General features: G+C 38.9%; 2 protein-coding genes and 1 non-coding gene across 4 annotated transcripts; 2 read left to right on the forward strand and 1 right to left on the reverse strand.

The window, feature by feature from the left end:
• Window positions 1-38: 38 nt before the first annotated feature.
• On the reverse strand, window positions 39-21,172 carry ctdspla (CTD (carboxy-terminal domain, RNA polymerase II, polypeptide A) small phosphatase-like a). Of its 2 annotated transcripts, XM_088401762.1 has the most exons (10): window positions 20,906-21,172; window positions 19,052-19,161; window positions 18,703-18,959; window positions 8,445-8,620; window positions 6,890-6,913; window positions 4,632-4,733; window positions 2,219-2,275; window positions 1,865-1,957; window positions 1,158-1,343; window positions 39-768 (listed from the first exon to the last, which is right to left on the reverse strand). In XM_088401762.1, the coding sequence occupies exons 3-10, from the start codon at window positions 18,776-18,778 to the stop codon at window positions 643-645; spliced, it is 840 nt and encodes a 279-aa protein (XP_088257888.1). In that variant the 5' UTR covers window positions 18,779-18,959; window positions 19,052-19,161; window positions 20,906-21,172; the 3' UTR covers window positions 39-642. The 2 variants fall into 2 exon arrangements, with proteins under 2 accessions (XP_088257888.1, XP_088257889.1); XM_088401763.1 differs by lacking the exons at window positions 6,890-6,913; window positions 19,052-19,161; window positions 20,906-21,172 and having other exon boundaries at window positions 18,703-19,020.
• On the forward strand, window positions 20,916-26,499 carry LOC148407893 (glycine--tRNA ligase-like). Its single transcript, XM_088401761.1, has 17 exons — window positions 20,916-21,232; window positions 21,798-21,899; window positions 21,962-22,064; window positions 22,136-22,277; window positions 22,518-22,606; window positions 23,184-23,260; window positions 23,325-23,470; window positions 23,539-23,688; window positions 23,955-24,117; window positions 24,185-24,349; window positions 24,906-25,012; window positions 25,083-25,229; window positions 25,293-25,378; window positions 25,441-25,550; window positions 25,634-25,727; window positions 25,860-26,050; window positions 26,118-26,499. Exons 1-17 carry the CDS (start codon window positions 20,969-20,971, stop codon window positions 26,241-26,243), a joined length of 2,262 nt encoding a protein of 753 aa, XP_088257887.1. The 5' UTR covers window positions 20,916-20,968; the 3' UTR covers window positions 26,244-26,499.
• Window positions 22,318-22,452, forward strand: LOC148407894 (small nucleolar RNA SNORA84). Its single transcript, XR_015863729.1, has one exon. It is a non-coding gene; the product is annotated as a small nucleolar RNA SNORA84 (small nucleolar RNA).
• Window positions 26,500-26,856: the final 357 nt, after the last annotated feature.

Genomic DNA, 26,856 nt, shown 5'->3' on the forward strand with positions numbered 1-26,856 from the left:
CCCACACATGTAAATGAGCCACACACAAAGACAGAAACGAGTGTGCAAACTTGCAGCTTTAATCATCTTGTACAGTACCGTTTTTTTCCCCATTATTTTAATACGCACCCGCTGAACTCCCCAATAAATAGAATTCCTTATCATCTAGGCTAATCAATATATGTTTTCTCAACATGGAATCAGTGGATGCTGACGTTCATTATCTGAGAAACAAAAATCACTCGAAACGGGAAGGCGTCCGTCAAGCCGACAACAACAAAAAATAAATCACGTTTTCTTGTTAAATAGTGTGGCAATAATTCAGATTAGCGCTTAGCTTATGCGGTTATTTTTGGAGGGGGGGGGGGGGGGGGGGGGGGGGCGTTGGAGTAACAAATTGCGCCCCCTACCCGACATGAGGAAACCAGCACAGTAATGAAGGCACTTCATTCTGAAAATAAATTAACATCCTGAATGTGGAGAAAAAAGGAAAAAAAAAACATCACCCACTCTGGAAGAGATTTTTTTTTTTTCCTGGTAACTAAAATATGACTTTGATAGAAAAAGTACTTTTTTTAAGTGTGTCTTCTTCTTCTGCTTAGAAACATGGGAGTATGTACATCCAGTCTTTTTTTTTTTTTTTAATTGGGGGTGGGCGCCCCGCTACCTGTCCCTCAGGTTCTGTAAGAGGCTGTAAACGTCATCCTCCTTGCTGAGGCCCTCAAAAATCGGGAGCAGCTCCAGAAGCTCCGTGTCGGCCATGTCGTCGAACCATGACTGCACCGGCACCTGAGAGACACCCCCCCCCCAAAAATAAAAAGGGACATTGCGGTAATCTTACTGATACTCATATTTGATATAGTTAAGGTTGTAGGCGTTTCCGATAAAAAGTTTTGAAATTCATGCAATCCTAAAGATATTTTAAAAAATGTTTAGTAGCCATGATTTTAATGCTTTTCATTTGCCAAATACTTAAAAGAAAATACAGTATAACTATATATATATATATATATATATATATATATATATATATATATATATATATATATATATATATATATATATATATTAATGGGTTAATGGAATTTTATTGTGTATATATATATATATATATATATATATATATATATATATATATATATATATATATACTACAGTTGCGCTCATAAACAACTCACGGCGTTCTCGGGGTGGAAGATGTAGGAGGCAGGCGAGTTGTCGACGATGATGACCTTGGCGAGCTCGCGGCCCAGCCGGCTGAGGTCTTTGACGTAGTTTCCTCTGTGGAACACACAGGATTCCCTGAAGAGACGGGCGCGGAACACCCCCCAGCGGTCCAGCAGGTCTGCCACGGGGTCCGCGTACTGAAAAAACCCAAACGGCGTTTTCAAGCCCTTTGTTACAATATGGACGCATTCCAATACTTTCTGTCTGGATTTCAAAATGGACCGCTGTGGTTTTTGGCTTGTGTAAAGTGAGAGGAATAAAATTAACCGGAATTTTACTTGGGATGAACTGATTAGCGGCCGGGTCGATTAGCGGCGCCAATATTTCGATTTGGATAATCGACTACTAAAGTAATCAAATATTTAAGGATTGAAGGACTAAAGTAACAATTGTTTTACGTATAAAAGCAATCGACTACTTTCTGTAAAAGTAATCCATTATTAAAGTAATCAACTAGTTGATTGATAAGTGGATGTCTGGACTTGTAGAAAAAGCGTAAAAATACGTCTTTGGCAGTGAACGAGTTAATTTTGGCGCCAACGTTTTCTCTTTTACTAAGTAGTGGTACCGGCTCCAAACGCGGGTCATCTTTGACTACTATTAATCGATACGGGTCCATGTGAAATGTTGATTTTTGGTGAGGTTTTCTTTGAAGGACCTTGGCTAAGCTAGCGGTGAAGAGCACACATTCGAAGAGCTCCCCCATCCTCTGCAGGAACTCGTCCACGTGAGGCCTCTTCAGCACGTACACCTGAAACACAACGTCACTTCACGCCATCAATCGGAAAATAAACAGCGCTCCTAAAATGCGAGATTTCGGGCCGTTGGGTTCCGAGGAAAAGCGGCTGCTCCCAAGTGCAAGTAATCGAGAAGAGGCCGAGTTTGACGCAGAAAGCCTATCCTGGATTACTTGAACCGGGTGGCAGCTATTGGTCAACGGCCGCTCCCTAAACATGGCCGTTAACGTTGGTGAAGGCAATTCATTCAAATAAAAACATTTAATTGGGCGCACCTGATGAACAGTTCCATCGATCTCCACCGGAACGATGAAGTCTGCATTGGTAATGGGCTGCGGGGAACGCGAGAAAGGAATCGTTCAGCTGAGCGATCACAAAAATAAATCAAAGAAATAGAAAAGAAATCCGACAAATTGGGGTTCAAGCATTCAAAAAATAATAAGAAATAGAAAAAACAATACATGTGTGATCTAGAGAAGAAGTATCAGTGTGTTAGTATGGGAGCATTAATATATCATTTTCAGTATGGAATAGAACAAAAACAAAGTATATACGAAATTAAAAAAAAAATAACAATGATAGATTTCCACTTTACGGTTTACCATGACCAGGATGAAAACAAAATCCCCCTAAAAGGTCATATGATGGGCCCAGTTTGACCTTGGAATGGATTACTGCCATGTCCCTCATTTCCTCATTTATATTACTGCACGCAAACGGCAGGGGGCACTGTAGCTAAGGGAATAATAGACATGTATATATTTATATATTAAATACATAATATATACAGTACACACACACACACATATGTATGTATGTATCTATACACACATTTTATATATATATATATATATATATATATATATATATATATATATATATATATATATATATATATTATATATATGTGTGTATAGATACATACAAACATACATACATATGTGTGTGTATATATATATATATATATATATATATATATATATATATATATGCACACACACACACACACATACACACACAGATATATACACACTGTATAAAAGTATGATCATTGAGAGTTACGATTCCAATAATATTTGAAGCACTTCCAGCGCAGCTGCTAAGCATACATAAGAGTCAGTATAGCGTAAGTGTCTGCACGCACGTTACGTAAGATGCCTATTTGTGTGCGGCGTCCCAAGCACATGTGGCTTTTGTCTAGCATTCCAATTAGCATGCCTTCAAAGCAGCCGCCCATCAACAGGAACTTGCGTGTAGCGAGCATTTATTCGCCGCGTAAATCAGAAGCTGCAGTTGTTTTGTTAGTTTGGCAGCCAAACGGGATGCCGCCATGCGTGTTGGCGTGCGGCCCGGTGCATGTGACTGTGACTAATGGGTGGAGCCGCCGCACTCCGCCGGAAAGAACGTCAACATCAAGCAAATTCCAATGACTCATTTTTCGGCGTTCTGACTTATTTGAGAAGAAATGAGAGCGAAATCATGTTCCTCTTGTCCAGAGGTTGTTCCGCTTTTTTTTTTCCTCGTCAGTTCCATTTAGGTACAACACTTACTTAACAGCCTTGGCATAATTACACAATACCTATTGCGACTTTTTTTTAAGATGAGATTCACCAAACTGTGACAAATGGGAGCAATTAAAAAAAAAACAACTAATAAACAAGCTAATAAACATGTTCTTATGACTAAAACTAGCAGAATTTGAAAAACACAAGTCAAAACAAAATTAAAACGAACTCTAAAACAAAATGCAGCTTGAAAACTAGTAACCACTAAAACCAGTACACAAACAAGGTATTATATAATAATAAAAAATACATCTAAATCAAGAAATCTTTTAGATAGACCAAGCATTGCATTAATTCTATCAATAAAAATGCTACATTGGAGTAGACAGGGAACATTTTGTGTATCAGAAGCAAGAGTAGTATCAGTACTTGGTATCTGTAGTATCGCTACTTGATATCAATCTTGAGCTGTTTCAAACGATTAATAAAATAACACTAAATGAACTTGTACACTAGAGAACAATCACAAGAAAAGCAATATATCTTATAATGCATTTTGCATACAAAAAAATATAAATATATTGATATATATATATATATATATATATATACTCATTCAATGCCAATGAAGTATTTTTACAATTTTTTAAGAGTCTTTAATGTACTTGCAGTCAGCATCAATGTAATACTTAAGTATCTGGCATTTAATGTCCGGACTCTTTAAAAAACGTGAATATATGTCCCCGGCATCGAATGAGTTATGGTAGGGGTATTCACAACGGAACTTTTTTTTTCAGGGCACAAACTATAAATTACAAATTTGAAAAACAGAAAATTGTCATTAATTTCATTAAATTTGACAGAAAATGCTACATTGAAACGGATAGGGACAATTTTGTCTTTCAAAAGTCCTAGTAGTATCTGCATTTGGTATCGATACCACCTGTTTAAACTTAACTGAATTTGAAAGGCAATTTCAACTGGTGTACCGACAAAGATAAAAAAAGCAATACAACCCATAATGTATTTTGAAAATGGAAAAAAAAAAGGCGAGTACCGATACCACGTAGCAATACCTCATCGATAACTGGCCTTTATTTCAAGTTGTTGTATCCATCGACATTATTGCCCCCCCCCAAAAAAAAATGTTAATAAATGTGCCAAGAAAAAGCAGCGGCCATACCTTGAAGGAGCTGTGCACGAGCGTCTCGTCCAGGTCGATCACCACGCAGTTCCTGCCGTAGTCCGCTATACTGACTTCGGGCAGGAGGAACTTGGCTGGAGGCTGCCGAGGCAACGCGCAAACGCACGCGCGCATAAACACACACTTGAACGATTCACGCGGTTCAATCAGAGCAAACGACTGGCACACACTGACAAAGCACATACAAATGAGTGGGAGCTTATCTTTTTTTTTTTTTTTTTTTGGACCGCAGCTTAATTAATTGATAAAGTATAACCAACGTAAGGTAAAATAAATAAATATGTAGATTATTTTCTTAATTATTTTAGGGACTTTATTGCTGTTCCTCTCAAACAACTTTTTTTTAATAAATATCAATTGCACATGAAATATGATTTAAATAAGTATTCATATACATACTCCATGGTTCATATTAAAAAAAAAAAAACAGAAGCTAAAACCAGGAAGTGAATCTTTATCATTTCGAATTAGTGCACTTTCTACTAGGCATGATTTTTTTTTTTTTTATAAATTAACCTATTTCATCCATTACAGTAATAAAAAAAAAAATCAACAATTAAATTGATGATGAAAGAATCTTAATTTGAATCCTATTATTATTATTGTTATTAACAGTGCGTCACAATAAATAAGAATACAACTAAAAACCAAGATCAAAATGAAGCTATGCTTTTTGATCAAATATTGTCAGAACGCTGTAAAAAATGTCTTTCCAATATGCCTGTCTCGAAGGCGCCACAGCTCGTGGTGCTTGTTGTGACTCTACTTTCCAAAGTGGCTACTTCAAGTGACCTTATGTTGACTCTGACCGTGTTGCCTTCGGGGACCGTGCAGAAAAAAAGAAAAAAAAAAAGAGAGAAAGGAGGAGCACTCTTGTTAGCTGCCAAGCGGGCCGCAGACTGACAGACAAGCGTGACGGCACAGATGGTAGCGCTGCAGGGGGCACGCTAGCGCGCGCGCAAGCTAGCACACGCGCATTGTGCCATATATGAACCTGTCAAGTATTTTTATCTTTAAGTATGAAGGAAATGCTCCTTCTTACAATTGTACTTTGAATTTGTTTGAAGTAGTATACATATGTATTGATATACTCTAAATGTGATTGACACGAGGGTTGAAGACGAGTGACTAAAGCTGCATTTTGCACACTAATAATAAAAGACAGCAGTCTTTTTAATGCGGCGTAGTGGCAATTGATTGCAGCGTCGGAGACAGAGCTCATTTAATCACGTCTAGGAAGAAGATCCATTTGTTGATGAAGTCCGACAGCAGTCGGGCTCAAAGGAAAATCAATATTTATTATCATAGAAGAACTCGACTGAAAGCCAAAGCTTTATGAAAGGAAATCGGTGCAATGTTGGAAATTCGCTATTTATGGATACATGTTTTGTTTTGTTTTTTTGTTACTCACAGTCATTTGTGTCCACGGTAATGAACATTAGTTTTTAGTCTTTATGTTTTCACTCTTTGGAGCAACATAACTAAGTCCTGTTGTCCTCGGTAGAGGACATTCTGGCCTTTCCGATGATGCCTCACATGTGTGGGTGAGAAGAAATTCACTTTGCAGGGACAAAATGGACATAACGGTGGACAGAAACAAGCTGGGTCTCTCGTGTATATTTAAATATTGTTTTCTGATTACAAATTTTGTTTCGGTTCAAAAGTGATATAATAATAGCTGTCTGTTATTAACAAACCGAATTCAGGGATTTTTAATGGTTTTGTTTTCAAATTAAGAGCAAACTAATTGGAACAAGAAGTGATTTCTTACCAAATTGTGCTATAGTGTGTCCCAGTGTGCTCAGTAGCGGATATCCTTTATTTCATTGATTACTCGCGTTTGATTAATCGTTTTTCAAAGTAAAAGCAATTACAAAGGCTCATTTTATTCTATCGGTTTTCTTCCACAAAGCCTATTCAGTCTCAGTTTTTTTTTCTTTACCTTTTAAGGACATTTAGCGACTTTCAAAACAATGTCGATAATAGTAATCAAATACTTCAGTTCATTATTACCTAAATTAACTTAAGTACTTTAATTCCTATTCAATTACTTTCGTACTTAATTACCCGTGTAATTGGGGGAAAGAAAAAAAATCAACCTGAGATTGAATGTCTGAAACGCTTTAAAAAAACAAAACAAAACGTAAAAACACGTCTTTGGGATTGAATAATTGGGACGAATGCATGGAAAGGAGAATCAAAATTGGGAGAACACAAATAAGATTAATAGTACATACACTGGGGATGTGGTCAGCCTGCACCTGGGGGAGGTAAACACAAAAGAGGGAGGGAGGAAACAAAAAAAACAAAAAAAATCACTGCAAGAACATCAATATTGTAATCACCAAATGCACAGAGAGGGAAAGGGAGCGGCGTGCATGTCACTTTAAAAACAAAAAAAAAATACAAATGGACGGGACTTCGATAAACAAGCAGGAGGGGCTTTTTTTTTGTGGGGAGGGGGTCGAGGCATTCCTTACATGGACGTAATACACGTTGGGTGCAAACACGAAGAGGGACGACGATGTCTCTCAAAAGGTTTTATAAAATACAACGCTAGCTTTCGTGTTAGAAACTCATTCACTGCCAATGACGGTTATAGACGTCACTAAGCTAAATAATTGAAGTCATTCACTGCCATTGACAGCTTTGTAAGTCAAACATCTATTTGAGCTGGAGGTAAAAACATGACTTAAAAAAGTTTATTAAAAGGACAATTTTCGTCTTTTTTTTTTTTTTTTTTTTTTTACAGTATTAGTGGATGATATGTACAACGGAAGGAAGGTCAAACTTGTTTAGGAATTGTAGTTTATTTTATTTTAAAAGCAAATACTTTGTTTTTTTTTTTCTTCGTGCACTCAAAAAGGACACATAAAAAAGTCCAAATAAAAAAAAGTACCAAAAAAATCTAACAATAATATATTGTAAAAGACCAAAAATATATTATTGTAATAATATATTGTTTTAATAATTGGTTGATTCATCAATTACCTCGACAAATAATTAATGAATCAGATTTAAAAAATGTGTTTTATTCCCATCCTTTATTCAACAAAAAAACATGGCGTTATTTTACTTTAAAAGCAAATACTTTGGGTTTTTTCATAAAAAAATCGAAATAAAAAAGAACAAAAAAATCTAACAAACAAAATATATTTTAAAAGACCAAAAATATATTGTTATAATAATATATGATTTTAATAATTAATCAATAATCAATTACCTCGACAAATAATTAATGAATCAGATTTAAAAAATGTGTTTATTCAAAAACATGGCATTGTTTTTAATTGGCCATACAGAAAACGAATTAGGATTTCGATATTGATGAAAAACTGACAAAAAAAAAAAAATCCATATTCAATCTAATATTTGAACGTTTGAATCTGTTCACAAAAATTATTCATGAGGAATATGACAAACTGTTATTGATTGCAGCTCTAATAAACAAATTAAATTGAAACGCTTGAACGGGATAACACCTAGCAACTGAATAAAAACAAACTATAAAGAAAAATCCATAACGATGATTAGTGTGATAGTTTCAAATAAAGTTCACCTGTTGTACGCCATTTTCGCTTCATCCCGACATTTCACCAGAAAGGCGAACATCCCGAACGTTTTTTTTTTTTTGTGTGTGTGGCGTCGACGACAAACTGAAAGTGCGGCGGGTAAACAACTTTTGAGTTCAGCGAGTTTGGAGCAGCTGGAAACATTTGCGGTGGGAAGACTTACAAAAAAAAAAAAAAAAACACAAATCAAGACGCTCCATGCATGTGGACGGCCGCTCACCTTGGGGGGGGCGCCGTTCTCCTCGGGAGGGGGCAGCGGCGGCGGCAGGGCGTGCGTCTTGTTGTTGGCGGGCGGCGGCTCCACGCGGTACTCATTGTAGTTGCGAAAGCAGCAGAAGAAGGGGCTGAAAATGCCGCGGCTGCGCTGCTTCTTCAGGCTGCTGTTCGACTGGGAAACTGCAACAGAAAAAAAAAAGGGGGGGGGGGGGGGTGAAAAATAACATCCAGGCAGCGAATGTCAATAAAGTCAATGCAAGTCACTGCGGCATGGTTTCTTGGCACAAAATGGCACCAAACCTCTACTTTGGACTAAATGAATTTACTTCAACATGGTTCCTTGGCTCCAAGATGGCAGAAGATGGTGTCAAATGACTACTTTTATCTGAAGAGAGATCCTCAATTCACTTCAATTCAATATGCCACAAGAAAGCACCAAAGCACTTCTTTTGTGCTTATGAAGCGCTGCAATTTACCTCAACGTAGTTCCTTCCCACTTGTCTTTCATAAATATTATTATGAATGTATAGATCTCATTTAATAAGCAAAAATCATCAACTTTTCCTTTCTTTTTACTAAAATAGTATCTTTTTTTCGTACTTTAATTATTACATCGTTTATGGCCAGGTTGTTTATGTCGCCCGTGTGAATTTTTTTTGGTGTTCTGTTTTGATTTAAAAAAAAAAAAAAAGTTCCAAAATATGTCAGCCCCACACCATAAATGTAAAAAAGTTGTGCTGTGATTGGCCAGTTCACATTTTAGGGGCGTGGATTAACATGCTCAGGACATTTGACTCAGGCTTTCCCCTCCACTGCCCCATTTTTTTTTTTTTACAACTTGGACGTTTCCCGCCCGGAAAGGCGGGCGAAGGAGCGTTCCAAGATGTGCGAGAGGCGAGAGTTCCTGTGGCGAGACCGCCTACACAAGCCCCGCCCTCTTTCTGCGAACACATTTGATCCAGAGCAACACACGCTCCCCTTCAAGGGCCCTGTTATCTAACATCCACAGCGGCCAATAGCGGCTCGGTCTCGGCGTCACGTGACGGGAGCGAAGCGGCTACGGGCACCCCCGCCCCCAAAACAACAACAACAAAAAAAGCAGGAAATTCTCAGCATTCCTAACAGGAAGAGATAATCGCCCCCGTGACCCCGAGCCCGGAATGACGGCGGGCTTCAGGGAGGGAGGGGAGAATTTGATCCCGTCTGGCCTCGTTCGCAGTCGCTTTAAAAAGCACGAGACGCCGCTAGTTTATGTTTGGCGCGTTCAATCCAGTTAATTATAGACCGCATCGAATTTTCCCTCTCTCGTTTTCGACCAACTGTATTGTGGCGGCAAAATAATTCACGGAGGAAGCATTGGGGTATGCTCGATGGTGACACATGAAGTATATTGTGAAATATGAATTATAAACAATACTTCAATCAAAACCCATTTTTATATTAAAAATAAAGTTGCTAATGATCTTGAAGTTAGCTTTTAACCCTTTGTTTTTGTTCGTAGGGAGCTGAAATTTCACCCAGAAGCTGCTAACATGCTATGGTTTAGTTTTAGAATGTATCTTTATTTATTTTAATATTAATGATCTTATTTACAGATTACTGGCAATATCATGATTATTATATATTTATTATTATGTTAATTTTTTTTCCATTTTATTCACTTATATATTTTTGTCACACAACCAGTAGTGAGCCATTCCTTGGCTGAAATATTGCGAGAATGATGTGGAAGAAAATGTCCCAAAAATGATTAAAATACTGCACAAGGGTTCAATAAAAAAATGAAAGTCCACTGCGAATTATTTAGCAGGTTTTTTTTTTTTTTTTATCATAAACAGCATGCGCAAACTTTACAGGGAGGCGATAAAATCACGAAAATCCAAGAGGTGATGTCAGTTCATTTTTCATGCTAATTTCTACCAAATTTACTGTTTAGAAGCATGAAATACAGCATATAATTTTTGTATTTATCATTATTAATACAATTTTTTATACACATATGCATGCATATATACCCTAGTGCTTCCAAGCCATTACATTTTTTGACCAATTAATCAAGAAATTTTCCATAATTAATCAAAAAAATGTTTCAGGAGCTCCCAGGCTCATCAACAAGTCATAAAAAGTTAAATGTAAACAAGTAAATGGCTCCTTTTAGTTCTCTATCGTAATTTTGAAATGATTTAACTTAAAAATTGTTGGGTTCCCCCCCCCCCCCCCTTAGAATTCATATTTCCTGTATTTCCGAGCAAATACATTTCCGGGCTGGCCAGTGGGCCGGTTGAGCGGCCATGCAGGTAAAGAGGTCAGCACCTGGAGGCTGCGCGGAGGTAATGGCTAGAACGGCCGCTTTAATAATTCAAATGGAAAAACGGGGTCGTTTAGAAAAGGCGCGACTGTGTACGCCGTGTGCTTAACAAACGCCAAAACAAAATACCAGCCGAGCCGCGGGGATTCCGGCGCTATATTTGATGCGCATCAACAGAAGTGGCGATATGCTGCATGGCCTCAGGCGATGGGCGCCGTTTCACAGATGATCATTTTACTCCTTTAGTGTAGAACTTTTGATCAGCCCCAGACATGTTTTTTTATTTGAGGGCATTTATGTGAAGGCCACATACATTAAAAAAAAAAAAAAAAATCATATCACTTTATGGCGATATGAAAATGAAGCTTCATGAAGCATCATTTATGTTGATTCTATCTCACAGGTCGCGGAAAAATGGATGGGGGCCGCAAATGGCCCCCGGGCTGCAGTTTGGACACCCCCGTTTTAAAAAGTGGGTGGTGAAAATGATAGATAATAAAAGTGATGGAAAAAATGTGTTACTATGAATAAGCACTAACAGTAAAATGTTATGTGCATAAGGGCACGTCTCAAAACGTTCCCAATCGTGATATAGTTCAAATAAAAACAAATCAGACAAATGAAAACATAAATGCCTCTCTCATATGAGTACTTTTTGAATGGATTTCCTCCTAAATTTGCGCTCAAGCTGAGTTGTAACACCCACGCTCCAACCGAAGACGTGTTTTTACGTTCTTTTTGTGTTTTTTTTGGATTGCAGTCATTCAATAGATTTGAAATTATTTTCCAACGTTTTGCTAAAATAAGGGCCCCTCGTAGCTAATCGATGACTTTGGGTAACAAAGTACTACGGTAATCATCTATTTAGGTATTTAGTACTACTCTCCTACTTTAAAACAACTAATAACGACTTCAGATAAAAGTACTGATGTAAACAATTACTTTAGGCACAATTAAATGACTAAAGTCATTAATTAGTTGATTGATTAGCACGTGCCCCTTTAAGACACTCCTTGAAAAAATATATAATAAATACTAGCTGGATGTCTCGGCTTAAACAACGTAAAAATATGTCTTTGGGATTGATTGATTGAGTTAATAGAAAAAAAGATGTGTGCATAAGGGCACGTCTCAAAACAGTCAAACCATAATATAGTTAAAATGAGAAAACTTATGAAAGCAATGAGGTGATAGAAAATCGCCTCTCTCAAACTAGGACTTCACTTTTTGAACGTATCTCCTAAATTCGCGCTCAAGCTGATTTGTAACACCTAAGATCACACCAACGCTAATTGCGTAACCAGATTGGCTTCGTGAGCAGTATTTACACCAAGGAGCATCTGTGCAGCACAAAAAAATAAATAAATAAAAAATACCACACATACACACTCAAGCATTTATATCTCAAATCATCCTTCCCTATTGAAATGAATGGCAGTGACATGAATCCGTTCAAGCTTCTTTGTCGCGTTAGTACAATAAAATACTTCATGATATTGTAAACATAAAAGCTGTTTTCGCTTCAATTCAACAGCCACTGTGCAACTCCATGTGATGTACATATATTAGCCACCTGGGGGCAGTATGCTAATTACATAAAGACATAGAGAAAGAAGAGTGTCACTGCACAGTTCATATAATTCCGGCGGCTGTGTGTTTTGTGTTGCAGCCTTACGATGACAGCTGCCTCCCGATTTGAAGGAGATGACAGGGGTGTGTGTGTGTGTGTGTGTGTGTGTGGGGGGGGGGGGGGGGATTAAAAACACAGAGCTCAGGAAATAAATAATGAGCGCGATGAGACTGCGCCGCTGCAGTTACGCAACCCGCCTGTGAAGTTTCTCCCCACCCACGGAGCTGACAACCACTCTCCTGTTTTCCGCCTATTTTGACACCAGCAGGAACGTTTAACGATAGATTTATTATTTACGCGTCATTATTATTTCAATTATTATCTTGTTTTACATGGAGTGTTTTGTTACATCTGCTGCACAAACAAACTTGACAAACTTGAGTTGAGGCTCCTTTTGTTTTTACTCATATTTTAAATCGATTCGCATATGTGAGCCGAAAGCATCAAACACACTCCAAAGCGTAAATACATAAAAAAAGATCAAGCAAACTACCTTCCAAGTCCTTTTTTTTTTTTTCCCGCTGAAGAACTTCCAGGAAAACACGCACGCTTCTCCTCATTGAGGCGGGATTTTCTTTGAAGCAAAAGGACATAAATATTTCAAACGGAAGAAAAAAAATCGGTTGTGTTCCAAAAACTCTTTTAAGTGGAACTCAAAACTAAATCGACAATAGCCGGAAATCAAGCCGGAAAACCTAAAATTATTGCGTAAAATTGTTTGGCTAAAATGAAAACTTTAATGTGGAAAGCGTCGAATTTTGATTTTTTTTTTATTGTTTGTACAACTGCAACGATTAATCGAGAAAGGGGCATCAAGGGCTAGCCCAAGCTTTGATTGATTTATTTATTGACTAAGCCCTGCGCCTCATGAATAATCCCAGACATGAGAGGCCAAAAGTGGAAAGCCACAAAGTGAGACTTTTAAGGGCAATGTGGTTACTTACAAGAGCAAACAAGCCGGCCTCTACAACATTCCTCCTTGCAGCTGAAAACATCCCGTTGCGGAATCCATTTCATGTAAAAAAACATTAAAAAAAAAATCTTAACAAGCTCATGTCAGCTTCTTCACAATCAACAATCTTTTTTTTTTTTTAACAAGCTCGCCGCTGAGGTGCAGATAATCTTCTCCTCTGGAATAGACTCATAAATCTGGAATAAGGGGCGCCGCTATTCCGCTTGCTGTCAGGCGGAGTGCTGCATGGGGATATTGACGTCGGTGGGGGAAGCTCGGGATTGACACCGAGCCGCCGTCCATACTAAATAGCAACCTTGCTAACATTGGGCCATTCTTTTTCTTCGCCTCGACAAGAGCGACGCCTCAATATTTACACGTGGCGTTTTTAGGGATCACCCGCACGTAAAAAAATGCATGGGGGGGGTGACACGCGACTCGGTCGGATAAGCTTTAAAAATCAATAGCGCCTATCTTTTTTTTTTTTAACCATGACCTTTTCATCACAGGTCATTCCGAATCGTTCCAAATCAATGAGGTGCTATGCTCGCCTGAAATGGAAAACTGTAACAAAAAGGTGCAAAGATTATGCAGGTTTTAAAGATCAATAGGACCCAAAAATAATCTTATTAATCACATTTTCGCATCATCTATCTATGTAGTTAGTACACACTACCAGTCATAAGTTAGAAACATTATCAAATTCACATGGGCTCCAACACATTCAGAGGTTAAGAAATTCAAGAAATTTACTTTTGATAAGGCACAGATGTGAAATGAAAGTCGTTCTATGTCATATATCATCATCCACATCATAAAGCTAACTGAAAAAAAATATTAAAAAAATATATAAAATAAATACCAAAATATGTTAAGGTGGTAAAAGCAAAAGGTGTTACTGTGAAGAATCTACAAAGCTGTGAAGTGAAAATAATTTCAGGTCATAACGCATCATCCAGATCATACAAGGTGAAAAAAATACCATGATGTGCAAAGCTGTTATGCTTGGCCAAAGATGATACTATGAAGAATTGACACAGTTATGAATTGAACATAATTATTAAAAAAAGCATCTTCCACAAACTAAAACCTGACTAAGAAAATGTGAAGATCTGCAAAGCTGTTAGCGAGACAAAAGTTGCTACTGTGAAGAACGAACACAGCTCTGATCTGAAAGTCAGTCCATATCAAAATGCATCATCCACATCGTAAAAACTGACTATGAAAATACCAAGATATTTGAAACTGTTCGATAGACAAAAGATGCTACTTTGAAGAAGCCACTCAGTTCAGAACTAAGTAACTCCGGTTCATAAAGAATCATCCACATCATAAAACTGACTGACTGCTACTTTGAAGAATCCACTCAGTTCAGAACTAAGAGTAACTCCGCTTCATAAAGAATCATCCACATCATAAAGCTGACTGAGAAAATAACAAGATAAGTTAGCTCGCCAAAAGTTTGTTCTTTAAAAAATTTACACAGGTGTGACATGAAAGTCAAATTACTTTTCGTTCACATCTATAGATTTTTTTTAAAGTGTTATCCACTTCATAAAGTTGAAAGAGCCTAGCTAACAGCTAGGCAAAATGGTGCTAGTTAAAACAATGTACACATATATGAACTGAACGTAATTCCAAGTCATAAAGCTTCATCCACATCATAAACCAGACTAAAATCAAGATTTGCAAAGCTGTTAACTCGCCGAGAGTGGCTAGTTTGAAAAAAAAAGATAATTTACTCAGTTGTGGACTGAAAGTAATTCCGCATCATAAAGCGTGTTCAAAATAAACGACTGAAATTTGGCATTTTATTTTGACTTTGTGCTTGCTACAACGGTGAGCGAAATATTATGGTCTGTCATCACCATGTCAGCCGACAGGTTTGAGGGGCTAAAAGGCTAATCTGATTGGAGTAATTGGCTCATCCACTCAAAGCTCTCCCTCTGCGTGTGGAGATGTGGAAGCCAAAGCCTCTCGACGACAAGACGCCTTTTGAAGCCGCTTGTTACACGCCGTTGCATCACCCCGAGCACAACGCCAAACCAAAAAAGTTGGGGAGAGAATGAAGCGTCTGCTTGAAGTTATGAGGCGATATAAAAAGTCTACACACCCCGGTGGAAATGTCAAGATTTTGTCACGTTTGAGAAAAAAAAAGACATCAAGATGAATAACACGTTAGCACAAAAGCTAGAAAGCCTAAAAATGTCAGGAAAAGTCTACTAGAACATCTTAAATTTTAGTTGTGGTTAAACCGAGGCATAATGGTGGCAGGTGTGTGTTGACTTTCAAAAAATGATTTATTTTTGTCTTATTTTCTGTAGATCACAAAAATATGACAATTGAATCGGAAAGGTGGAGACTTTTAACTGATTCAATCTCAAGTATTGGGATCGGTTCTTGCCATGGAAGTCAATACTAGTATCTGCCACTCTGAACAAAAAACTACAAATTTGCCAAAACTGCCAATAATTTTGTAAAATTTTAAGGAAAACACAGCAAAAGGCTGTTTTTTTTTTTTTTTTTTTAAGGATCTGTCATTTTGTGTTTTGAGATTTTGTGTATCAAAAGAAGAAATGGTATCGGTAATTATTATCGGTATCAGTGGGTACTCAAAAAGTAAGTACTATTTTTTATTGATTTTATACTTTTTTTTTTAATCAAAATCTATTTTCTTCATTGAAAGTACAACTGTTATTTTTATGTTTCCTTGTCTTTGAGGTTATTACAGGCTTATCCAATTTCTAGGATTTCGGTTTTAAGTCCGCTCCTGTGAAACTATTGTTTATTTGTATGTTTATTTTTTGTTTATATTATGAATATGCAGCAATCAGAGCAGCGCTATTAATTTCTTTGTATGCCTGAGTATAATCACAATGCATTTTATTCTATTCCTTTGAGTAGCATTTACATTGCGGAGTTGAAATAGCATTTTTGCTTTATTATTTATAGTTGTGATTTTAAATTTGCATCTTTTATTTTCATCCTCGGTCCTGATATTGAAGCAGGGTAATTTCCACATCCTGTGACTTCTACTGTACATCACATTCTGAATAATATGCCCGGTAGTTTCTCATTAGCATGCATTTTTCATCGGAAATGATATAATCGTGACTTTATCTTGGGCCAGCAGCAGAATTCAAAAGGTTCTTCCTATGCCCCCACTTGGCTTAAACACTTCCTGCACGAATCCAAACAATGCCAGGGTGGGGAATAAAGGTCATGTTGATGCAGACATTGAAATTGTGTAAGTCTATTTAATGATGCCAAGTGAGTATCGGATGAGTCATGAGAAATGATTCACGTGGAGCTCAGTGGAGGGTGACTGCTGTAGGGTGACCTTTTCTCCCACTCGTGACATGAGGCTTGCATGCGCAAGACCCGCACCGCAAGCTCTTCGGCTTGTCTTTCGGGGGGAAAAATATTGACTATGTGATATATCACAGGCCGGGGAGCAAACGTTACACACAACACATAAGCTAACATATCAAGGATGGGAAAAGGCAAAGGCGAGGAAATGGCTCGTGCGCAGATTAGCGACAAAGTTCATGAAATACCGGGTGCATTTTGTGATTGTCATAACTGGCGTTACTTGATTATGAATAAAGTAAGTGGGGTAGGGGGGATACAAATGCAATACAGTGTTGCCTTGCTACATCAATGTTTGCTGATTTCAGTTTCACTAATGCAGATTTTCACTGATAATCATATTTTTTTCTATTTCGGGTGGTGTACGTAGTTATTTTGTTGCAATATTTCTTCCTTTTAAGTCAAACTGGCCGCACAATTAATCTAATTTTGATGACGATATTGGCTGCCACGATTAATTGATGTGATCCTTGGTGATATTAATATTTAGAAAGCCGAAAATACAAGTCAAATCAAAAACTTTATCATTCCACCACCAGGAGGCAATGTTTCCCACGTTTGTATGACAAAAGCCTCTGCTTTTCTCACCCTAATATATTATTTACCAGTGTGAAATGGCAAACAGTTTCTCACCTGATTCCAAATATATACAGTTTTAGCTGTCGATTGACACCCAAAATACATTTGGTTTGAAATGACCGAAAACTACTTTTTGACAGTGAATTGGTTCAAATTTGCATAAAAGTAAATAATGTGCTTGGTTCTAAGTATAGGCTTCATTTTTTATTCATTGGTTTGCACTAAGCAAGTAAGTTAGCTGTGTGGCCCTGTGTGCCAAATTGTTGCCATGAATTATTATTTACTTTCCTTTTTTTAGTTTATTATTATTTTTTACAAGTGTCAAGCCTGGAAGCCTTGTTTATATACTACTTGTTTAAAAGAAGGGCAATAAATAGACATGTTTGACCAACCATGATGAATAATCATGATTAATAATCGTGATTTCAATATTGCTCCAAATAATCGTGATTATTAGTTTGGACATAATCGTGCAGCCCTATTCAGACCTGTCAAAAATGAGCAATTTTACGCATTAAAAAAAAAAAAATCAACCTCTACTACATGGGTTTTCATTCCTGACCATAACTATTTACCTCGCTATTTATGTGAACAAAATACACAAACTTGAAAATGGGAAGAAAAGAAAAAAAAAAGTTCAATTACAGCGGGTATTTTTGGGAAAGTAACCCCATAATAAATGAGGGAACATAGTACACTTGCAAAGCAAAATTAAATATCATCTAAAGATTTACGAAAACAAACAATAGAAGAATCAATCTAAAAATATTAAATAGTGACATTCCTCGTGTATTTAGCACTTTTTGTGTTGTTAATGAGAAATACAGCTCTGTGATTCATCATACTTAAAAAAAAACATGACCATAAAGCAAGATAAAAACCATGAGGACACGTGCTTTAAAAAAAATGTATGGATCCATGCAAGAGTTTGAATTTAATGTCACAAACGCACTGTTTTATTTACTGATGTGCCATGAATAGCCCCCCCAAAACGTTCCACTAAAATTTACAGGATAGAAAAACACATAACAAGAATAGGCACACGGGTATAAATACGTTGGTCTTTAAGCTGTATCGCGTTTCAATTTGTTTTATTTTGGTCAATTGTGGAGTGAAATCCAGCATTGTTTTGTCAGTAAACGACATAAACAAGGGCAGAAAGTACCCGCCCCCTGTTGCAAAGGAAGCTGCTATGTGCAATCGCACAAGAAAACATGGCAGGAATCGTTCAGATAAATCGTATGTTGATTTAATAATAAATGTAGAATGAGGTTATATGTCAACAACGGAGGTGTGGGAGCAAAGCGTTTGTTATTGCAGTATTCGGTGTCCACTGCACCGTGCAATATTTTACACACGATGAGGAGGGGAAAAAAACATGGAAGCGTGTCATTAAAATACAGGCAAAAAAATGCACGTCTTACCTTTTTCTTGGCTGGCGCAAATGTTCTCCTCCTCTTTGGGATTTGCAACCTGTGTTATGATGGACGTGTTGTCCATGGAAAAAGCGAGATGTGGTGCGCCTTCGGGGGGGCTGCACCGTGTTATTCCTGGGCGAACATGACTGTTTAAGCGGGTCGACTACACTTCCCAGGAGGCTTTGCGCTCCTCCGGCAGCTGCATCGTGACACGTTCACGAGTGTTTGGGAAACATGGCCAGACTTAATGGGGGAGGCTTCATCTGTGGGGCAAAAAAACAGAGAAGCCCCTTACGAGACGTCCTGAGCTCCTTCCACGCAGTCTGTGTCCACCGCTAAGGGGCGCTATACTTACTCCCGCCACTGTGTTAAGACACGCCTCCCAGGAAACGCCCACCCACTATGACAGGGGTGAGAAACCTGTGGCTAGAGGGCCCTTCATATTCATTCCCCAATAAATAATTCCTAAAACAGCACAAAAAGAAGAAAAACTTGAATTATTCATTAAACAACAAATAAAAATAAAAAAAAAGCTTCTGTTATCCACAACAATTTAAAACATTTCAAAAATAACATTTAGACTTCTTCAGTGTCTTCCAGATAAGTGCTTCTCAATTATTTTTTTTGGACAGCTCCCACAGGAAACAGAAAATATTTCACTCCCCCAACTCACTTGCTGTGGTAACAATAATTATGATCAGTAACTACATATATCGTAAAAATAAATAAACTGTGTACTGTTTAACATAATCAAAAGAAAAAGTAATATAAATCTACTTTCAACTAATATTAATGTTGCAGTGTTTTTACAGGTTAGAAGTTAGTCTGAAACTGAAAAAAACGAAGTACATCAAAGTACCTGAATAAATACCTTTTAGGGGAAAAAACAATTTTTATTTAAACTAGAAACATTTTGACCATTTGAATTGCTTGATGGTGAAAAAAAATAAAAAATAAATAGACAATAAACATAAATTGATCTGGTACATTAACACAGGAGCACCGATATCTTATTAGCCATTTCAATATGAAGAAAAGGGTGATTTTTTTTCCACATCACAAACATGACATTCAGTCATGAATGTGATGTAGAAAAAAATGTTGACAGAAATGTATTGTTTGTAACTCCCACATTGACTTTGAGAATGAGAGTTACGCTGCACCCCCTGGTGCAGCGGATGTGCAATTACACTTCCCACAGCAAAAGCAAAACCTGTTCCCCGGGATGGATCGTACCCCCAAAATTTGACAAACAGACCTCCACGTTGGTCAACCAAAATTATTCGCATCGGTTCATTTGGGAAGGAGAATAACTCCAAAGTGCTTCGCTGGTATTTTGCCAGCAGGTACATCGTCCTTGTTCACCCTTCCTGTCTGTCACTTTAATGGCCCTGACCGACCCCACCTGAGAGTTTAATGGAGGCCGCTGGTGCTGCCATCCAACATTAACGTACAACACGGTGCCAGTGGTGCGTCTGGGTCGTTTTTAAATATGACAGGAGTATGAAGACCTATTGTATTTTATTTTCCAGAGTTAAGAAAAAAGATCCGCCTGGAGCCGCGAATGTATGTCTCCGATGATGAATTATTCAAATAAATCCGTTTGTTTTATTGGCTTTGATAAGACGCTGATGATTAGGTTCATTGACTTCAAGTACATGCGGTGTGCTCGAAGAATCCTTGAATGTTTTATGAATGTGGGTGTAGTTCGGAACAAAACCTCTCCAGCAGACTTTTAACGCAAAAGTTAAAGAAGAGAAAATTTTCAAACTGAAAGATTTGATTCATTTGTTGGTTATGTAATATAAGTATTTGATTATTGTTTTGTTTTGTTTTTTAGCTTTTGTTGTTCCTTGTACATAGAGAAAGAAAGTGCCAATAATTCGTTCCTTTTTTTCTGATGATTTTTTTTTTTACCTATAATAGCCCCGTTTGTGAGAAAAACAGGGTCAGGCTTTATACGCAAAGGTACTGACATCTAGTGGACAATTTTGGAAAAAAAAACCACCCAAAACACTGCCCCAAGAATAAATCATAGATTTACAAAACGAGGTATAGCCGAATAAAAGAAAATAAGACGAATTAACTGTTTTGTCTACTTTTCATTTCATTTGAACAATTTGAGTTTGTGACGAATCTGCGTGGCTTGAACCTCCCTGCGCTTTTTTTTTTTTTTGTATTGAGACGAAAGTGCGGACGATGCACGTACACGACGTTTACTTGACATTGTAGCGATTTCATCATTCGTGTCTTCTCGCATTACTGGCTGTCCATGCTTGTTCTTCTCCGTGGTGCTGCTGCATCGGCACTGCTGAGGACCACCCCTGACATTCCCTCCCTCTGCTCGGTGCTGCAGCCTCGCTTTGTTCGGTTCGATCGGCTCAGGAAGCGGCCCTTTTCCACGTCGGTCCGCTTTTCCAAGAAGAACAAGAAGAGGAGCCTGTGGCAGCAGCAGCGGCTGGAAGAAGGACGAACAGTTATGGACGGCGACATAGAGCAAATCCTCGCCCCTTTGCGGCTAGCAGTCAAGGAACAGGTAACGCGTACGATCATGTCTACAAATTTTCATTTTTAAAGCGACGCCATGTTTAGCTTTAAATGATACAGCTCAGGCCACTCAATGAATGAGACTTTGCCAACTAGCTTGATGCTAACACTAGCTAGCAGTCATGTCTGCGCCCTTTTGCCACGTTTCAGTCGCGGTCTCTGCTGAGGTTTTTTAAACTGGGTGTGGTCCTAAAAAAAGGAAGTTAATACAAATGTTTCCAAATAGATTGCCCTTGAAGTAGTACTAACTTGGATTTGTTGCTTGATTTCTTTATTTGCAGGATAGCCATTTTTGCAGCATCAAAACATGCACGCATTGGCTTTTTGATTCATGTTTGTAGTCACAGTTTAGGTTGTTTATAAATAATAAAGTAATGGCAGTGCATGATTTACTTTGAAAAAAACCCATGTGGCCGTATGAAACTAACGCAGGGTTGCAATCAATTGTATGCATAAATCCAAAGAAGATGTCAAGTAAATCATAATTTATGCCAATCGAAAGCAGCTATCTTGCAGATTTCATCAAACGGTTAACAGATGCCCCCTGTTTTCAGGGAGATCTGGTGCGCCAAATGAAGCAGGATGGCGCTCCAGATGTGGACGTTACCAAAGCCGTGGCTGAACTCAAAGCAAGAAAGCGGAATTTGGAGGCCAAGGTATGACAATTGAACTGACGCTGCAAAATCAGAAGATTAATTGCCCAAATTTATGATGACAGGAGCTGGCGTTGCAACCCAAAGACGACATTGTCGACAGAACCAAGATGGAGGACACCTTGAAGAGGCGTTTCTTCTACGACCAGGCCTTCGCCATCTACGGCGGTGAGACAAAACCCGCTCGGTTTTTATTTCTGGGGTAAATGAGCGTCAACAAATATGGCGGTAATTCTCAGGTGTGAGCGGTTTGTACGACTTTGGTCCGGTGGGATGCGCCTTGAAGAACAACATCCTTCAAGCGTGGAGGCAACACTTCATCCAGGAGGAGCAGATCCTGGAGATCGATTGCACCATGCTCACCCCCGAGCCCGTCCTCAAGTGAGCACAAAGGCGCGCCGTTCTCTTTGTGATTTTAGCCGCCTGGTGGTTCCTAGAGTCAGCTCCTAAGTGCTGGACTGTGGGTTATTTTTGACAGGCGCACATTGACTCTGCAATGTTTTGCATGGGGACTGCTATCATCGCAGATTTCCATAGCCCGGTTGCAGATACATTTTTTTCAAAGTGACCAAGCAAAATGTCATGGAGGAGTAATTTTTTTGTTTTTGTTTGTGTCAACAGGACATCAGGACATGTAGACAAGTTTGCTGACTACATGGTGAAAGATGTCAAGAATGGCGAGTGCTTCAGGGCAGACCATCTACTTAAAGGTTAGCAGAACAGGGGTCTTGAGGTTTAGCAAAGCTTTTTGTTTTTAACTCATTCAATCCAAAGTCACAGTTTTACATATCTTGCATAAGTCTTATAAGTAAAGCTATTTTTAAACCCTCAATTACCCTAATATTTGAATAAATAATGGCATGATAATTACCTATTTAATTGAACAAATACTGCACAATCCCATGCTAATACGTTCTGAGATTTTTTTTTATTTTTACTATTTGAAATAAATTTTAGATAAATATAAGTTATCCAAAAAATTAACTTTCAATTATTCCTCTTTTTAATATATTATTTAAAATAATTGCTTTACAATTAAGTTATTCATTAATTCTATCCCTAAAACACATTTTTACATATCTTACAAGAGTTTTGGCTGATAAATCCCAGATACTTTATTTATTTACATGTGAAGCTATTTTGAGGCCCTCTTTTACCCTGATTTAAAAAAAAAAAAAGTCAAATGGCGTTCCTCAAGGATCAACGTTGGGGCCCTGGCGGTTTTCATTGGAAATTACAATGTTCCTATTGGCAGAACTTAATTCTATGATGGTTTTCATTCTGTAGCGCATCTCCAGAAGATGATGGCTGACAAGAAATGTACTGTGGAGAAAAAGGCCGAAATGGAAGAGGTCATCACGCAGGTCCGGCCGGAACCTTACTAAAGGGATCCGTTTTGGATGTGATGATTAACAATATGTTCTACAGATGGACAACTACACCCAGCAAGAGCTGAGCGACCTCTTCGTCAAGTACAACGTCAAGTCCCCCACCACCGGAAATGACCTCACATCTCCTATTTCCTTCAACCTTATGTTCCAGACTTCTATTGGACCAGGAGGGAACATGCCAGGGTATGAAAAATAAGAGAACGTCAACAAAGGGCTGTGGTAATGTCGTTAATGGATGTATTGATTCTTAGCTATCTGAGGCCTGAAACCGCTCAGGGAATCTTCCTCAACTTCAAGCGACTGTTGGAGTTTAACCAGGGAAAACTCCCATTCGCTGCTGCTCAGATTGGAAACTCCTTCAGGAATGAAATCTCGCCTCGCTCCGGACTCATCCGTGTCAGGTGAGGGGCTCTGCAATTGTGGTCTATAGGTACTGGAACTTTATTATTATTTTTAATAAATTGAAATTGTATCTCGTCATTTATTTTTTTGACTTAGTCTACAACTTGGTAAAATATAAACGCGTTAATGTTATGTTTTTAGAGTTGTGTGTAAATGTTAAGTAAAGAAAAAAACTATTTGCATTGGCGAAGATCGCCAAAGGAATTCCTTTTTTCATAATCTATTTTTTTTAACTGAATGGCAAAAACTTACCTTTGATCAACAGAGAGTTCACCATGGCTGAGATTGAGCACTTTGTGGACCCCAGCGAGAAAGTCCACCCCAAGTTCTCAAACGTGGCCGACCTGGAAATCCTCTTGTACTCCTCCAAGGCTCAGACCAGCGGCCAATCAGCACACATTATGAGATTGGGAGATGCTGTGGAGCAGGTACCACCCATTCATAGGAGTGAGACATGAAACAGGAAATGACACTTTTTTTTTTTTTTTTTTGTAGGGGGTGATCAATAACTCCGTCCTGGGATATTTCATCGGTAGGATCTACCTCTATCTCACAAAAGTGGGAATAGCCAAAGATAAGCTTCGCTTCCGCCAGCACATGGACAACGAGATGGCCCACTACGCCTGTGACTGCTGGGACGCCGAAACCAAAACCTCCTATGTATGACCCTGATAAGTAGAGATGGGACTAGACACAAATCCCGCGAGACTTCTCACAAATCTGAGTCCCCGAGAGGAGATTTTGTAATTGTGTAAATTTAGTATATATGTAATAGTAGCAGTATAAAATGTCTAGTTTTCAAAGCTTTATTTTTATTGAGCAGGCAGCAAGAAAATTAGCAAGATGGCATGCGAATGTAAACAAACATGAGGGAGTCACTTTTGCTAAAGCTCAGCTGCAGCTAAGCTAGCTTAGCTAAACGATTGCGAACAATAATGCTCCCTGAGGCACTCAACCGCTGCTATCTAGCCGTTAATTTATGCGAGAAGCCTAGCTTAATGCTGACAACGGGCGCCTTACGAAAAATGTCATTTTTTAATACCTTAGCAATTGATCTTATCTTGGTGTAGTTAGATTTCATTTGAAGCATTGACTGGGCTCCTCACCCACTGTCATGCTGCGCATCCTTCTAAGATCTCGTCCGATTCCTCGTGATAAATCGTGTGATCTCCCCTACATTTCCGCGCACGTTTATCACGCCGTTTGTCCCCCGTAGGGTTGGATTGAGATCGTGGGTTGCGCCGACCGCTCCTGCTTCGATCTGAAATGCCACGCCCAAGCCACCAAGGTGCCGCTGGTGGCCGAGAAGCCCCTTAAAGAACCCATATCCTTCCAAAACGCCGTTGCCCCCGTCGGGCGAAATTTTCGGACGCGCTCCTTAACGCCGGCCGCACAAAGTCGTCAACGTGGTCCAGTTCGAGCCCAACAAAGGAGTCATCGGGAAAGCTTACAAAAAAGATGCCAAGATCGCCATGGAGTACCTGGCCACGTGCGACGAATGCTTCATCTCCGAAAAGGAACGACTCCTGAACGACAACGGGTGAGTTTCAAAACGCGCGAGGGGAAAAAAAAAAAATCAGTTTTCAATCTTCGGACCCCGCAGAGAGTTCACCATCGAGGTGGAAGGAAAGACGTTCAATTTGACCAAAGAGATGGTGGCCGTCAAGCGATTCCAGAAGACGCTACACGGTGAGAACCGACCTCAAGCGACCCAGACGGCGAGCGCGCTAAAAGCCTTTGGTTTTCCGCAGTGGAGGAAGTGGTCCCCAACGTCATCGAGCCGTCGTTCGGGATCGGCAGGATCATGTACACCATTTTTGAGCACACCTTCCACGTCAGAGAGGGCGACGAGCAGAGGACGGTAAATACGACCGATATCGATCCTGGGTTGCGCCATACGTTTTCTGCCTGCTTTTTAACTGAAGCCGATTGTCCCCTAACCAGTTCTTCAGCTTCCCGGCAACTGTGGCGCCATACAAGTGCTCTGTTCTGCCCCTGAGTCAAAACCAGGAATTTGTGCCCTTCGTTAAAGAGCTCTGTACGTATTATTTTAAATAAATGTTTTAATATATTTCGGGGCAAAAGGGCGGAGTTTCTTTGCATCATAAGAAGTAAAGCTTGCCAAAAATAAAGAAATTCCGTTACTCACGACTTGTCCTCCCCCCGCCAGCCGAAGCCATGACCAGAAACGGCGTCTCCCACAAAGTCGACGACTCGGCGGGGTCCATCGGAAGACGCTACGCCCGGACGGACGAAATCGGCGTGGCATTTGGCATCACCATCGATTTCGACACTGTCAACAAGACGCCGCACACCGCCACTTTGAGGGACCGAGATTCTATGAGGCAGATCCGGGCCGAGGTAAAGACCACCCTGAAGAGTTTTTTTTGTTTTTGTTTTTTAAACCAATTAGAATCATATTTCTCAGGTGAGCGAGCTGCCCGTAATCATTCGGGATTTGGCCAACGGTACTCTAACCTGGGCGCAAGTGGAGAGCAAGTATCCCATCTTTGAAGGACAGGAGACCAGTAAGAAGGACGCCACGGAGGAGTGAAGTCCTCCTTCCGCCTGAAGGAACAAAAGAAATCCACAGACTTTTGTTGCGTTCGCATCAGAAGAAAAAACAAAAACGTCACGATGAGCTTGCATTGATCACGTCCACAAGAGGGCGCTGCATTTCAACCATGTATGACCAACACGTCTTTAGGCGTTATTAAAAAGGGAGAAAGTGGCTTGGATAGACGGTTACCATTGAGATATTTCACACTCTCAATAAAAACAGCCAGCACTTACTGGACATGTGCATAGTACTTTTGCAACGTTCTCTCATTTGCTGCTCATCAATACTCAACCTCACACGAGGTAAACGCCATGATTGTAAATAAAGTAATACAGAAAAAAATGTCCTTGTGGGTGGTGCAATGTAGATTTTTATCCAAGTGCCAAAAACGCACATCTGTATAACTCATTCAATCCCATATAATTATTTTTACTTTTTTTTTTCAAAGAGTTCAGACATTCAGCTACTTTTTTCCCCAAAGTTAGACCAGAACAGTGTCTGCAAATGGCTGCTAGTAATCAAAAAAACGAATTACTTCAGTAATTAATTTTTTAACACTTTTAGATGCTCAATTAGCAAAAACCTGGGGAAAAAAAACACGCTACCA

Source organism: Hippichthys cyanospilos, chromosome 19 (genome assembly GCF_059441005.1).
Source record: "Hippichthys cyanospilos isolate Australia breed blue-spotted pipefish chromosome 19, RoL_Hcya_1.0, whole genome shotgun sequence".
In the NCBI taxonomy this organism is placed as follows: Eukaryota; Metazoa; Chordata; class Actinopteri; order Syngnathiformes; family Syngnathidae; genus Hippichthys; species Hippichthys cyanospilos.